The sequence below is a fragment of the Ceratotherium simum genome, chromosome 2 (assembly GCF_057802395.1).
Source record: "Ceratotherium simum simum isolate JZ-2026a chromosome 2, ASM5780239v1, whole genome shotgun sequence".
Lineage (NCBI taxonomy): Eukaryota > Metazoa > Chordata > Mammalia > Perissodactyla > Rhinocerotidae > Ceratotherium > Ceratotherium simum.
Genome location: NC_141901.1, coordinates 32,652,422 through 32,665,353, shown reverse-complemented (window position 1 = coordinate 32,665,353; position 12,932 = coordinate 32,652,422). Strand labels below are relative to the sequence as shown.

Here is a 12,932-nt window from a genome sequence, read left to right as displayed (position 1 = left end):
TGGCACTAATCGATACAGAGGTTTGGCCTTCCCCTCAATCACATAAGTCAGCAAGAAGAAGATCCAAGGGAGGAGGTGGTGCATTAGGTGCAGTAGGCACTGGGTTGGAAGCATTCTTTATATTGTCCCTTTTGTTCACTTGTTTTATATTTAGCCCTTTTTCTTTATATAGTTTCCATAATTCTCTAGTGTCAACTCCATCAATCTGGTCTTTAGGTACTCCTGCCTGGAGTAGGGCCAAAAACATATCACCTCGAGTTATTTTATCTTTTTTAAAGAATGTTTCTCTTTTTTCTCTTCTTGGAGAGTTTTCAGTTGTTTGCCAGTCTCCCAAGTCTGCTAGCTGTATAATCTTATCTGCAAGTGTTGATATAGGGCTTTCAGTTTCATTCATGAGAAGGGTTGTAATTATTTGTTTGTATGCCGGAGGTGCAGTTTTTATCAACTTGTTTTGCACCTGGACATTTAAAGTCATTTCATTTAAAGCTTCATTACACCCCAGAAACATAGCCCGTTTCATGGTTTCTTCTCTCATCTTTTGGACATAATCTTTTAAAGTATACCAGGGTTTATTAGTGTTTGGTCATATATCATCCGTGGGGTATTTATCTTGAGCTCCTTTTACTGCAAGAGCCAATAAAGTTGTACCATCAGTGTCTTGTCCATGATCATTTGGGGGGTGAGCATTCATGTTTTAGTCTCTGAAAGCTCCCCGTATTACTGGATCATTGGACAAAATTACAAATTTAAAAGCATCTCCTGCATCCAGATTAATTCCTGTAGCGCCCATATTATATAGGCGAACAAGCCAGGTTATGATGGCTTCTTTAGGCTTTTGTGTAGCCCGGGCTAAAATATCAGAAATTTCTTGTTGGTTAAAATCCTCAATTATATCTTTCCTTACAGGATGATTACTATTCATTTCCATTCGCCGCCGGCGAAGAGGATGTGCCTCTGTGTGTTTGGGCGGTTTTTTCTCTTCCTCATAATCAGTTTCAGAATCATCATCCCAGATATTATCATCCCATGTGTCTGGGTCCCACTTAGGACCGGCCGATGCTATGGCCATATGAACTTTTCGTTCATTTACTTTTTCTCTCCTCTTTCTATATTTAAAGATTTTATTTATTCAGTTTTTTCCCCCCAAAGCCCCAGTAGATAGTTGTATGTCATAGGTTTGCATCCTTCTAGTTGCTGTATGTGGGACTCGGCCTCGGGTTGGACGGAGATGTGGTGCCTTGGGGCGCGCCCGGGATCCGAACCCGGGCCGCCAGCATCAGAGCGTGCACACTTAACCGTTAAGCCACGGAGTTGGCCCTCCTCTTTCTATATTTATATTTGGCAACTCTTACAGTAGCCTTTTCTGCTATAGCTTGGTAGTTATGAGCCTGATCTCCCAGTGCATGATATTGACATTGAATCATAGCCAAGCGAGACTGTAAATCTGAATTTTCTTTTTTCAAGAGTGCCTTTTCTTTTTGTACCTTATCCTTATCTTCTATAGCCCGACGATAAGCAGTCAACAAACATCAATCTCGCCGTGCCAAAAAAGAAACATCATCTTTCTTTTTCCTTTCCACCGTCTGCAAAGCTTTGGTCACATCCAACGGTTCAAATTGTCGCAGATGAGCATCCCAAGCTTCACATAACTTTGACCTATGAGCCCACTCCCCAGCCAGAGTGCAAAAGGGAGGGTCCTCCCATCTTGGAATTTCTTCCACCTTGGCTTTAGTTATCTTTCGTTTGAATAGGAAAGGCATCTCCTTAATCGAATCCTGCTCACAGCGCCAATTATGTTATCAGAGGTTCGGGGATTCGATCGGAGACGTAAAAGACACTTTCCACTCCAAACAAATGGGCTGAAGGTATATTTTATTATATAGAGGATAGTAAAGGTGACAGTCTGCAAACAGATCAAATAGGTCAAATATTAAGAGGAAAAAACATCAGCCCGACTGGAAAGGGAAAACACCCACATCGGCTGAAGAGAAATGACACAAATCAACCGGAAAGAGAAACACCAGGTTAACCGAAAAGAGAACACATCAAATCAATTACTTCATATCAAATCAATTACTCACAACATCCACGCCCCACTGCCGGGAGAGTCCTGTCAATCGACACGGCTGGGCAAGGATCACACGTCCTGGGCAAGGTGTCCCTTCCACAGGTGGAACTCTCACTGGATCTCAGTCTCCAGCAGTTTTTATACCATCAGTAATTTTCAGAGTAAGCAACTACAGAGTTTGCAGAGCAAGCATTTAGTGTTCCCATGCACAAATGGTTATCAGTGGCGTACGTGCACTGAGCCCCCTGGCTAACGTCCCAGCCCAGTAGTTGCGTACGTGCATTGTTCTCTTTGGTTATCGTCCCAGCCCGGCACAGATGGCCAGTCCATCCCGTGCTACGACGCTCCAAGAGCCTTGAAATGTTACAACTTGCAACTCCCTCCGTGAGAGAAGGGCCAGTTCCCACCACGCAGAAAGCAGCCTTGTATTTCTTTTTTGTGCTGGTGGCTGTAGGTCAATGGAGCGGCCAAACATGGCTGTACTCATGTCAAGACAACTACCCATATTTCAACTGCTCAGTATCCAGTCTGGTCTGGGTTGTATATTCCTTTAGGGTAGAAAGCATAATTGCATCTTTCTTTGTGCTATTATACTATTTACAGTGCTACTTGTAGAAGGTACCCAATAATATGTTTGGTTGATGAATTAATACATACTTGGTGGGTACATGGCTACACTGGCTATAAAACTTTATGGAAACTATATAATCTTAAATTTCTCTGATTTGATAAGTGAAATAATTACCTAGACCAATGCTGTCCAATAGAACTTTCTGCTATAATAGGAGTGTTCTTCTGTATTGTTCAGTATGGTAGCCGTTAGGTACATGTGGCTACTGAGCCCTTGACGTGTGGCTAGTGCAGCTGAGAAACATGTAGCTGTTTAAATGTAAATGTAAATAATCACATGTGGCTAGTGGTTATCATATTAGACACTATAGAACTAGAGTTTGAGTTTAAAAATATTTAACTGCAGTGAAGCTATCACAGTAAGATTTACTTATTATGTGAATTATATATGAATCAATATTATAAAGTTCCACTTGGATACAGGATTTAATTGGAAACTAAAATACATAGCTTTTGTGAGGGCTGTGATCTGTTGCTATTAACATCCTGCGAGGGTTGGCTTAGAACTTCCCGTGTTTGTTTGCCGCTATGGATGTGCCACTGGAATTGGGCTTTAATGCTTCATTCATTTATCGTGGCACTACCTGCAGGATTTGGTTTCTCCTTGAGAGTATTCGTTGTCCTCAGGAGAAAATTGTTCCTCTGGGTGTGTTGAAATGGTTGGTTCAGATATTTACAGATTGTATATCTTTATTGAGCCACACTTAGGTTTAATAGTTTCTCGTGAGTAATATCTTTCTACCAAATTCATTCAGCTTTCTTTTTAGTATGAATAAATATATACCCCTGTAGAATTAGGAAATTAAATTTATCTATGGCTGCTGAATGTGCTGATTTTTTTTTTAATGTTGTTTACACAAGCTAGCAACTAATTCACCTTATTTTTCCTAGAAGATGTAAGAAATAAAGCTTTCAAATTTTTGATTTATTTTCCTAATGATTCATATTCCATCATAGTTGTAGTACAAATTTGATGCATGATTAGATCTTAGAAATCTAAATACACTCTTCTATTTTTGTATTAGGATTTAATAACTGTCTATGTTTGAATTTTTGGAAAGTGTTTAGCCTTAAGCATCTATTTATATGCTTAATCTAGAGCAGTCTTCTTCAGACTTGCAGAGGTGGCACTCTTTGGAAATAGTGTTGTTCTTTTTTGGAACACTGTGAATTCATACTGTATTAAATTATAATCTATATAATTTGTTCAAAATTAGATAGTATCTACACTAGAATTTAAACCAAGATAAGTAGTAGCCAAACTATAGGTTTAAGAAAAATTTAATGGGAGCGACACTTAAAATTGAGAACATTATATTCATTATACCCATTTACTGCTTTTTCCTCCTGTTGGAAAAGGTCTGCTGTTTTTTTTCAGTGGTGAAACACCCCTTATAACTTTTCAGAATACCACTGTTTCTTGTATCAACGTTTGAGAATTGTTTTGTTTAATAAAAATGAATACTAAAAGAGGATCAAAATCACATTTGGTGAGTATGAGATAGAAGAAAATGTATGCAAGCTAATCTGCTTCTTTTATTATTTCATTCAATCTATGAAAATTATCCTGCTCTCGTTTTTTCTTAATTCCTAGCATATCTGTACGGTTTATATGAAAACTCATTATTGCTTATAGTAGAACTGCCTGATCAGTTTATTAAAATGACTCTAAAAGGTATTAGTATATTTTTCAGTCTTATAGATTACTTATTAAATCTGTTTGCATATTTTTTAAACGATGATCAGGGTCAAATGCAGAGGTTATAACTGTTTACACTAATCTAGATATTTGCTTGGTAGATGTGGAAAGCTCCAAAGTAAAAATTTTTCCTTGATAATTAAAAATATTTTCTTAATGTCTTGGAATCCAATCCATTGTTACATGTTTGCTTTGTTCTAAGCAGACTTTTTTGATGTGTCTGTACAGCTTGCAGAATGAATTTTTAGTAAGAGTAGGCACATATATGTGTGTGCGTATGTGCATAAGATAGTTTAGGCTTTAAAATATTATAAATAAATATGAATGAGATTGTTGGAATTCTTGTCACTCATTTTTAGTTTAGGTTGTTGCATGGAATAATTCTTATTCTATTTCGTTTTCCACTTAGGAAATATTTCTAAACTTGAAAGCTGCTTTGGAGAAATACCATGAAGGCATTGAAAAGGCGGCAGAGGACTGTTATGCTAAAATAGACGAGAAAACAGCTGAACTGAAGAAGAAGATGTTCAGAATGTCAGCCTGATTAACAAAATTACATGTCTTTTTGTAAATAGCTTTCCATCATTTAATTTTATGTTTGGAAAGGGAATAGTTAAGTTGAAGTTAATAGAAGTATCAGAAGTACCAAATAACATTGGCTCAATCATTTTTTATATACTCTCATAGCATATTATTTTGTAAGACAATGCATTTAATGTAGACTCTTATTAACTTATAATTAACATAACTCGTGCAGCTATTCACATCTCTACTCTGCCCCTTGTTGTAAGTACTTGGAATAAAACAAAAATGGTTGCATTTGAAATATATAATTTTTCTTTTATTCCCTTGGCTGTTATTGCTTTGTTGACTTACAGAGGTGTAGAGCATTACTGAGTCTTAACTAGGCACTAAGCATTGTGGCTGGGATCTCAGTTGATTGATCTTCACTCAAGCATCTCTAGGTAGATATGTTGATTACTACTTTATAGGTGAAGTAACTATGAAGGTCCTGAAAGATTAAATACTTGAGCTAAAAATCTGAACTATGCTCTGTATAATACTGAAGTCTGGAAAGCTTCTACTGTACCACACTTTCTAATGTACTTATTTGAAAGACGAAGTCTGAGTTAGGTAGTCCAGTTGTTCATTGACGCCATGGCATTTCTTTGAGGAAAGTGAGTTAAAATGTGAAAAGTGCTTTGAACAGTGCCATGGCAGACACTCAGTACATATTAAATATTAGTATTTAGAGTCATGGGTATTCCAGGTACTTTTCTCTTTGTCAGAGATAGTAAAATATTATTGTAGGTAAAGACCAGGCTTTCAGTGAGAGGAAAAGGCCTGGAATAGGAGAAGCGGAAAAATCGAGGTGTCCAGGGAGGGATAGTCAGGGTACAAAATGGAGCTATTGCCCTGTCCCTTCCTTGCTTCTTTTTAAATAGTCAGAATTTTAATCCATAACATACCTCTTGTTATGAGGCTAGGTAACAGGAGTAAACATGACCACGTCTCTCTCATATGTAAAAATTTATTCCCTCTGGACCTATCTCCACCTTTAGCTACTGCTCTTTTTACCACAACCAAATTTCTAGAAAACCTAATCTATACCTGTGAATCTATTTCATTCTCTGCCCATCGTGACATTATTTCCTCTATCCATTCTAATTCACTGAACTTTCTAAGATCACTAAGACATTACTAGCTACCAAAATTCCCTGGACACTTTTTATACTTTATCTTCCTTACATTCTACCCGTCCAATACTTTTTTCCCTTTGTCTTAGGAACAGCACTCTCTTGGTTCTCTTAATTCCCTGTCTGTTCCTTTTAAATGTTTTCCTACAAGGGCCTCATTCTCGGTTCACCTCTGAAGTGTTTGTGTTCTCTAGGCTTCTGCCCTTGACCTTCCTTCTCTTCTCAACCTCTGTACTCCTCCTTGAAAACTTTTATCCACACCCATGGCTTCAATCACAAATTAAACATCCATGCAACTTTTACTACATTATGTATATTTCATTACATTTGTCATATTTCTCCTGAATATCAGACTTGCAAATCCAATAGCCAGTAGATGTTTTTAACCTTTTGACATTCTGGTGAAGCCTAATGGACCCTTTCAGAATAATGTTTTTCATGCATGAAATAAAATACAGGATTGCAAGGGAAACCAATTAGGTTCAAATATGATTATCAAAATGCTTAAAAATATATTATGCTAAATATATAGTATCACTACCTATGTTGTGATAAACAAACTATGTTTGCCCATGTTGGCAAAGGAACTCATCCACTTTCCCTTCTTCTGCCACTGCACCTCACCTCTTTATATCCATTTAGTTAGCAGGAACTATGGATTGATGTACCCAAATCTCCCTCCTCTCACATCTTTGCCCATGTTGCAATTTGCATCGTCATCATTTCTCACCTGGTATGCTTGCAATAGTCTTTTTCCTAGCTCCCAGTCTCTAACCCACCTCTACAAAGGCGTTAGAGTATTCTAAACACGAAAAGTAGATATGTCAGTGATTTGAACAAAGTGTTTTGAATTTTCAAACTCTGCTGCCAGGGTGCCATAGTGAACTCACAGGAGAGCTACGGACTATTTTAAATTTGCAAAGGAAGCATGGTGACAGTAGACACCATTGCAAACCACTAGCTTGAGGTAGTTCACAGTTACAGTGTTAGATCACACTACATTCCTTTCAGTGGTATCTCTATGAAGCTAGGTTTTTGGTGTTTGCTGTGATAATAAGCATGTATTGTGTGAAAATCATTATGGAATAAAAAATAAGAGTGGCAATGTTCAATCTGATTCCAAGGTGTGAGAATTTGTATGGTGCCCAGTAGCCACACATATCCAATTAATAATTTTTTATTTAAAAGTAGAATAAAAATTTCAGTGTATGTATTATTTTTCTTAAATACACAGAATATAAATGCCTATTAAGTCATTTGAACCTAACTGCTTAATAATGAAACTGTTAAGTATTTATTTTTTTTGGCCAAGTGGCACAGCTTTCACTGTAAATTTCTGATACCCCAAGGGCTTCGTGAACTGAGAGTCTTGGGACTTAGAGGAAAAAGTAAATTTGCATGCGTTTCAAGACCCTTCATAATCTAGACTCTCTTTTGCCTTTTCTCTTGACGCTTCTCATTCAAACTTGATCCCCAAGCAGTACTGAACTATTTCAGTTCCCTGAGTGCCTCACACTTCCATGTGTTTGCACATGTTTCTTCTGTGCTTTTCATTTGTGTGTTCAACTGGGAAATAGTCATTTTTCAAGTCTCAATCCAAACTACAGCAGTAATACCTTTTAAAACTTTGTTAGGTATTGTTTTTTGTGTGTTATTATTTTCACTGTAATTTGTATCATTAGATTGTAATTTTGTACATGTCTTCCACTCTGCTAGACTTTGTTTCTTGAGACCAGTGACTGTGTCTCCTTTTTTTCAGTACTTCCAGTCTAGCACAGTACCAGGTGCCTAGTAGTCACTTGTTATGTTTACATAGGGAATAGCTGTTTCTCTCTCCTGTGACCAAATAATATAGCCATTGAGGCCAGGTTTATCTTAATCCTGGGAGCTGGGAGCTACTGGGAGCTGACAGTACTTATCTTTCACGTATTTTTTCACACCAAACATCAACATATGTTCTAGTAGTTTGATATCTTCACTGTCATCTTTTTTTTCCCCTGAACAGATTAAAAAGCCTTATTCAAGAAGCCCACAATATAATCCACATTAAAACCTATATTTGGCTGTTTTGATTGAAGAATAAATTACAAAATTTAGAATTTTTTCCCCAAGCCTTCTTGAAAATGACTATTTGGGCTATGTAACCTTTTAAAGTTTATTAACATAGGGAAATTAATGCTCTGAAAGAAGGAAATGGCCTCATGTATATGTGACATATGCTGAGGCCTGATCTTGAAGCAAATTCTGTGCATATATAGACTTTAGTTATTTTTTATGAGTCCAGCTACTTAGCCACATGTAGAGCAAATATTTAATTTCAAGTTCAACTGACATATTTCAAGAAGCTAATCCATTTTATGACAAAGCAAGGGAAATTGAAATATGCACCTTGCAGGCTGAAGTTAATACATCTGATTTTAGTTTAACGGGATGTTTCCTATTTTTAGTAAGACCAGAAAAGTTTTATATGAAATTCCATTTCAAATTCAGGGCCTGCCGCCTATTTCAATTAAGTTGGCTCTCTCCCTTTGATTGAAATATGCTTCTCCTCTTCCTATCCATATTGCCACCAGGGGGCATAACACAACTTGCATAACCAATGCTAAAAGAACTGGATTTTCAGATTTGAAATATCAAAGCTGAAAATTTTAAAGTGATAGTAACAACTCAAAAAAAGTGTCAGAAATAACTTAGAGACAATCTATTTAGAGTTGAAATAAGTTTTAAAATAGTATCTTAAAATTATTTTAAAATTTTGCTAAAAGGATGACTCATGCCAAAGCTCCAATGCTGATCCCATTTTATTATCTTTTTTGGATTATTTTATCTAAGTTATTTTCCTAGTACTTGGTTCAGGATTTCTAGCTCAGATTCTATATAGCTCTTAAAATTGAATTTTCCTGAGACCAGAATTTGAGATACCTATACAACAAGGAATGAGTCACTTAGAAAATGAACCTAGAACACTGCCTGGCATTGATATCTCAGTGTGACATTCTTTTCTTCTGATAAAATGATAAAGTTAGCCTCTGCCACCACCATCTTCCTCTAATCCTTTCATACTGCCGCCACATAGATCTCCCTGATACAAACTTGATCATCTCTTTCCCACTGCTTTACAGATCTTTGATGCTAACTCATTTCAGAGTAAGCTCCATAATATATTGATGGACAGTGTTTTGATGGAGCCAGCATAGTGTACTACAGTAGTACTTAAACTGTAGTGTGTGCAAAATTTGCCTGGGGTACTTGTTAAACATGCCTTGACTTGGTGGGTCTCTGGGAAGCTACACTTGAAACAAGCACAGTAAGTGACTCTACTAGCAATGATCCTTGGGGATCACTTCAAGGAGCACTGCTGTGTGATTAAGAGCCTTAACTTTAGAATCAGTACTTACATTACTTCTCTTCTTATAAAATTGTAATAGTAAATACATCTTTAGCTCATAAGGATTGAGTTTTGGAAAACAATTAGAACAGTACTCGCCACAGAGCAAATACTCAAATGGTAGCTGGTGCTGTTATAAATAACTGTGAGTAGATTGCTCCGGGGACCAATCTGATATGCTTTGTATCTTCTGCACTGCCTCTACCGCATCCCCTGCACCTACTTGGTGATGAGTGAATAAATGTTTGCTAAATTAAAGAATCTGGCCGGCTTGACCAAAACGGGCACAGGACTCTAAAGCAAATAGTTTATAGAGAAAGAAATCAACTTGGTGCTTGTAGTGCAAAAAACAAAGACCATGACGGTTTTATTTTACCAGGGAAAAAAAGCAGGTACACTTGTAGAAAAGGTGCAAACTTCCCTTGGCTCCACAGGGTGTCACTGCTGACTCCTTTCCAGGTTGAGCATAGGTGTAGGGATTGCATGGCATTGGAAGGAGGGTTCTCAAACCTCAGGGTTCTTCAGGATCACCTGGAGGGCTAAAACAGATTACTGCCCCCGAGTTTCTGATTGAAGAGGTCAGAGGCGGGGCTCTAGAACGTGCATTTCAGTCAAGTTCCCAGGTGAAGCTGATGCCACTGGTTTGGGGATCCCACTTAGTGAACCACTGCGTTAGAGAAATCCACCCAGAGCTGGGGTTAGGTTTTTCACAGGTCTTTTAGAGCAGTGCTTCTCAAACACTGATGTACTTAGAAGTCACCAAGAGATCTTAAAATAAAGATTCGCATTCAGTTGGTCTGGGTGGGACCTGAGATCCTGCATTTCTAAAAAGCTCCTAGGTTACACTGATGCTGCTGGACCCCAGACTGCACTTTGAATACCAAAGATGATAGCCCTCCCTGCCTCTCGTCCTTGATTCTACCTTCATATCACCAAATTCTTTGCCCTTCAAGGCTGAGATGATACACGTAAAATGCTTGGCACAGCACCCAGCACATAGTCAAGAACTTTATATGTGTTGGCAATTATGATGATGAAGTATTTAGTGCAGTGATTAAGAATGTGGGTTTTGGAGAGAGCTTCGAATTCCATGTTTGCAATTTACCAGCTGTGTGAACTGGGGCACGTTACCAAATGGTGTTGAAACTTAGGTCCCTCATTTGTAAGTTAGGGATTATAGTGGTCTTTACTTCACACAGTTGTTGTAAGGATTAAATCAGATAATAAATGTGAACTACTTAGCACTCTTTGTAAATGGCTATTATTACTAGTAAGACCCAAGAAATAGAGGTGACTTGCTGTAGCAGGTGCTTGGTGAGCTTTCACAATTTGAAAGAAATAGAATCAAACCAGAAGAAAAAAATCATACTGTACTCATGATTATGACCTACCCACTACTAATGTTCATTTCTTGCTGTTAAGTGTATCACCAGCCAAAAGAGAAAGGATTCAGAAAATACTGAGATGCTTGAAGCCATCTTTTAGCCTGGATTTGAAGAAAAAAATGTTATAGAAATATTAACATCTTTTAAAAAGTGCTCAGAAATCAATTACATTTTATCTGGGGGGGCAAATTTGTCCTTATGTAATCAGGGCAACTTTATATCAGTGCTCTTTCAAGCCAGAGATTGATTGATTTTTTTCTGTAGAACTTAGCACATAATAGAAGCGAAATAATATTTGGCAAAAGAATGAAGAAACCCTACTGTATTCAAAGGTGTAATAGAATAGGCTGCCCCTCGTTAGATTCTCCTATTAATTTTCTGTTTTTCTTAGATGCATTCCTTTAGTTCTCTCACTGTCCCAGTTTTAGGACTGCATGCCTCACCTCCAGAAAACCCTTCGGTTCCGGGCAAACCAGGATGGTTGGTTTCCCTCCACATACATTATACACGAAGCCCTGTTTGCCCCCATCCTCTTACACCTAGGACTGGGCTTCCTTTACTTTCACAGAATTTAGGTCCCCTCTTCTTCACGCAATGACTCATCAGACATTTACTCACTGTATACCAGATCCAATCTGAGTACATAGGAAGAAGTCAAAGTGAAAAAGATAATTCCTGCTCTGAAGAGGTATCAGTGGATATTGTCAATTCGTAAAGACTTTCTCTCCATCCGAATATTCTTAGTTTTCCTTTTTGCCCAAAACCTTGTATTAGTTGTCCATTGCTGTGTAACAAATTAGGTCACCAGGCCCCAAACTCTGCTGGAGAGAGCCTTCACCCTCCTCTGCCAACACAGAGAAGCCTGACTTTCTTATTTTTTCCTTTGCTTAACTTTTATGTTCAGGGTGAAGGAAACTGCCTGACTTCTCATAAGTGAAGACTATTTTCCAACTGCCCAGAAAGGCGGGTGGGGAACAAGGCTCAGAACTCCACATGCCCGCCCGCCCCTGAACATCTACCCAGAGGCATGCCTTTCTCCCTCACACCCCGTCCATCTGCAGAAGCCAGACATTCCAGGGAAAAAGCCCCTCTCTACACACTCAGCCAAAGTCACCCCCAACCCCGCAACACATCCTAGCTCCCCTTTCTGTAAGTACAGTCGTCCCTCAGTATCCGCGGGGGATTGGTTCCAGGACTCTCCGCGGATACCAAAATCTGCGGACGCTCAAGTCCCTTAGCCAGCCCTCTGTTTTCGCGGGTTCCGCATCAACAGATTCAATCAAGATCCGCATCCGCGGATGCAGAACCCGCAGATGCGGAGGGCCGACGATATGTAAAAAGGAAAAAAATGAGAACCTTGGAGTTTTGGCTGGAGCTCCTGCCTTCAGCTGTGAATTTCAACTATGTACTAATGTACCAAGCAAGTTGGTGTTCTAAGACTCTGTTTGACTGTAATATCTCTATATTTCCAATTAGAAATATTAAAGATTTATTTAGGTGTTTAAAAAATATTTTGCTTCCAAATAGGATCTGATCTTCTTTTAACTTTTAATAAAAGCAATCAGATATTTATTAGCCATATTTCCAGAATTTAGGAACCCATAGCCTGAACTCTACAAGCCAGGTGCAATTCCAGATTTAGATTTGAAAACTTCCAGAAGCCCAGTTTGGCTCCTTAGCTGGGGCTCTTATATAAGTAATACAAGTATGACTCTTCTCTTGTTTCTATTGCGGTAGTTTGGGATTACCACTGACTCCTTGCCCCATATATATCTTGGTTCACTCCAATTCTTCTTTGAGGACTCAAGACCAGCCTATCCCATGCTAGTCCCAGTGATTTGACAGTTACATGGCATGCCCAAAATAGTTGACTTTCCTCCCAAAGGTGGGTGCGGAGTAAAGTAGGCCCTCCAAGGTAGTCCTGCTTCCATCAACCCCAGGAGATACATCCCCTGAAAGTCTCTTAAATAGATCATCTGTTAGGCAGCACTGCTGTAGTGGAAGAGGGCTAGGAATCAGACTCAGACTTCTAAGCATCCAGGAAGAAGTTCTCCCTAACTCTCCA

The 12,932-nt window shown here is 38.5% G+C and overlaps 1 protein-coding gene across 2 annotated transcripts in view; it reads left to right on the top strand.

Annotated features, from left to right (window-relative positions):
- Positions 1–5,241, top strand: part of NUF2 (NUF2 component of NDC80 kinetochore complex) — a 33,062-nt gene extending 27,821 nt beyond the window's left edge. For both annotated transcript variants that reach the window (XM_087440141.1, XM_014783296.2), the window contains exon 14: positions 4,807–5,241. In XM_087440141.1, coding sequence (XP_087296267.1) covers positions 4,807–4,941 — 135 coding nt within the window. In that variant the 3' untranslated portion in view covers positions 4,942–5,241. The remainder of the gene's footprint in view (positions 1–4,806) is intronic.
- The last annotated feature ends 7,691 nt before the right edge of the window (positions 5,242–12,932 follow it).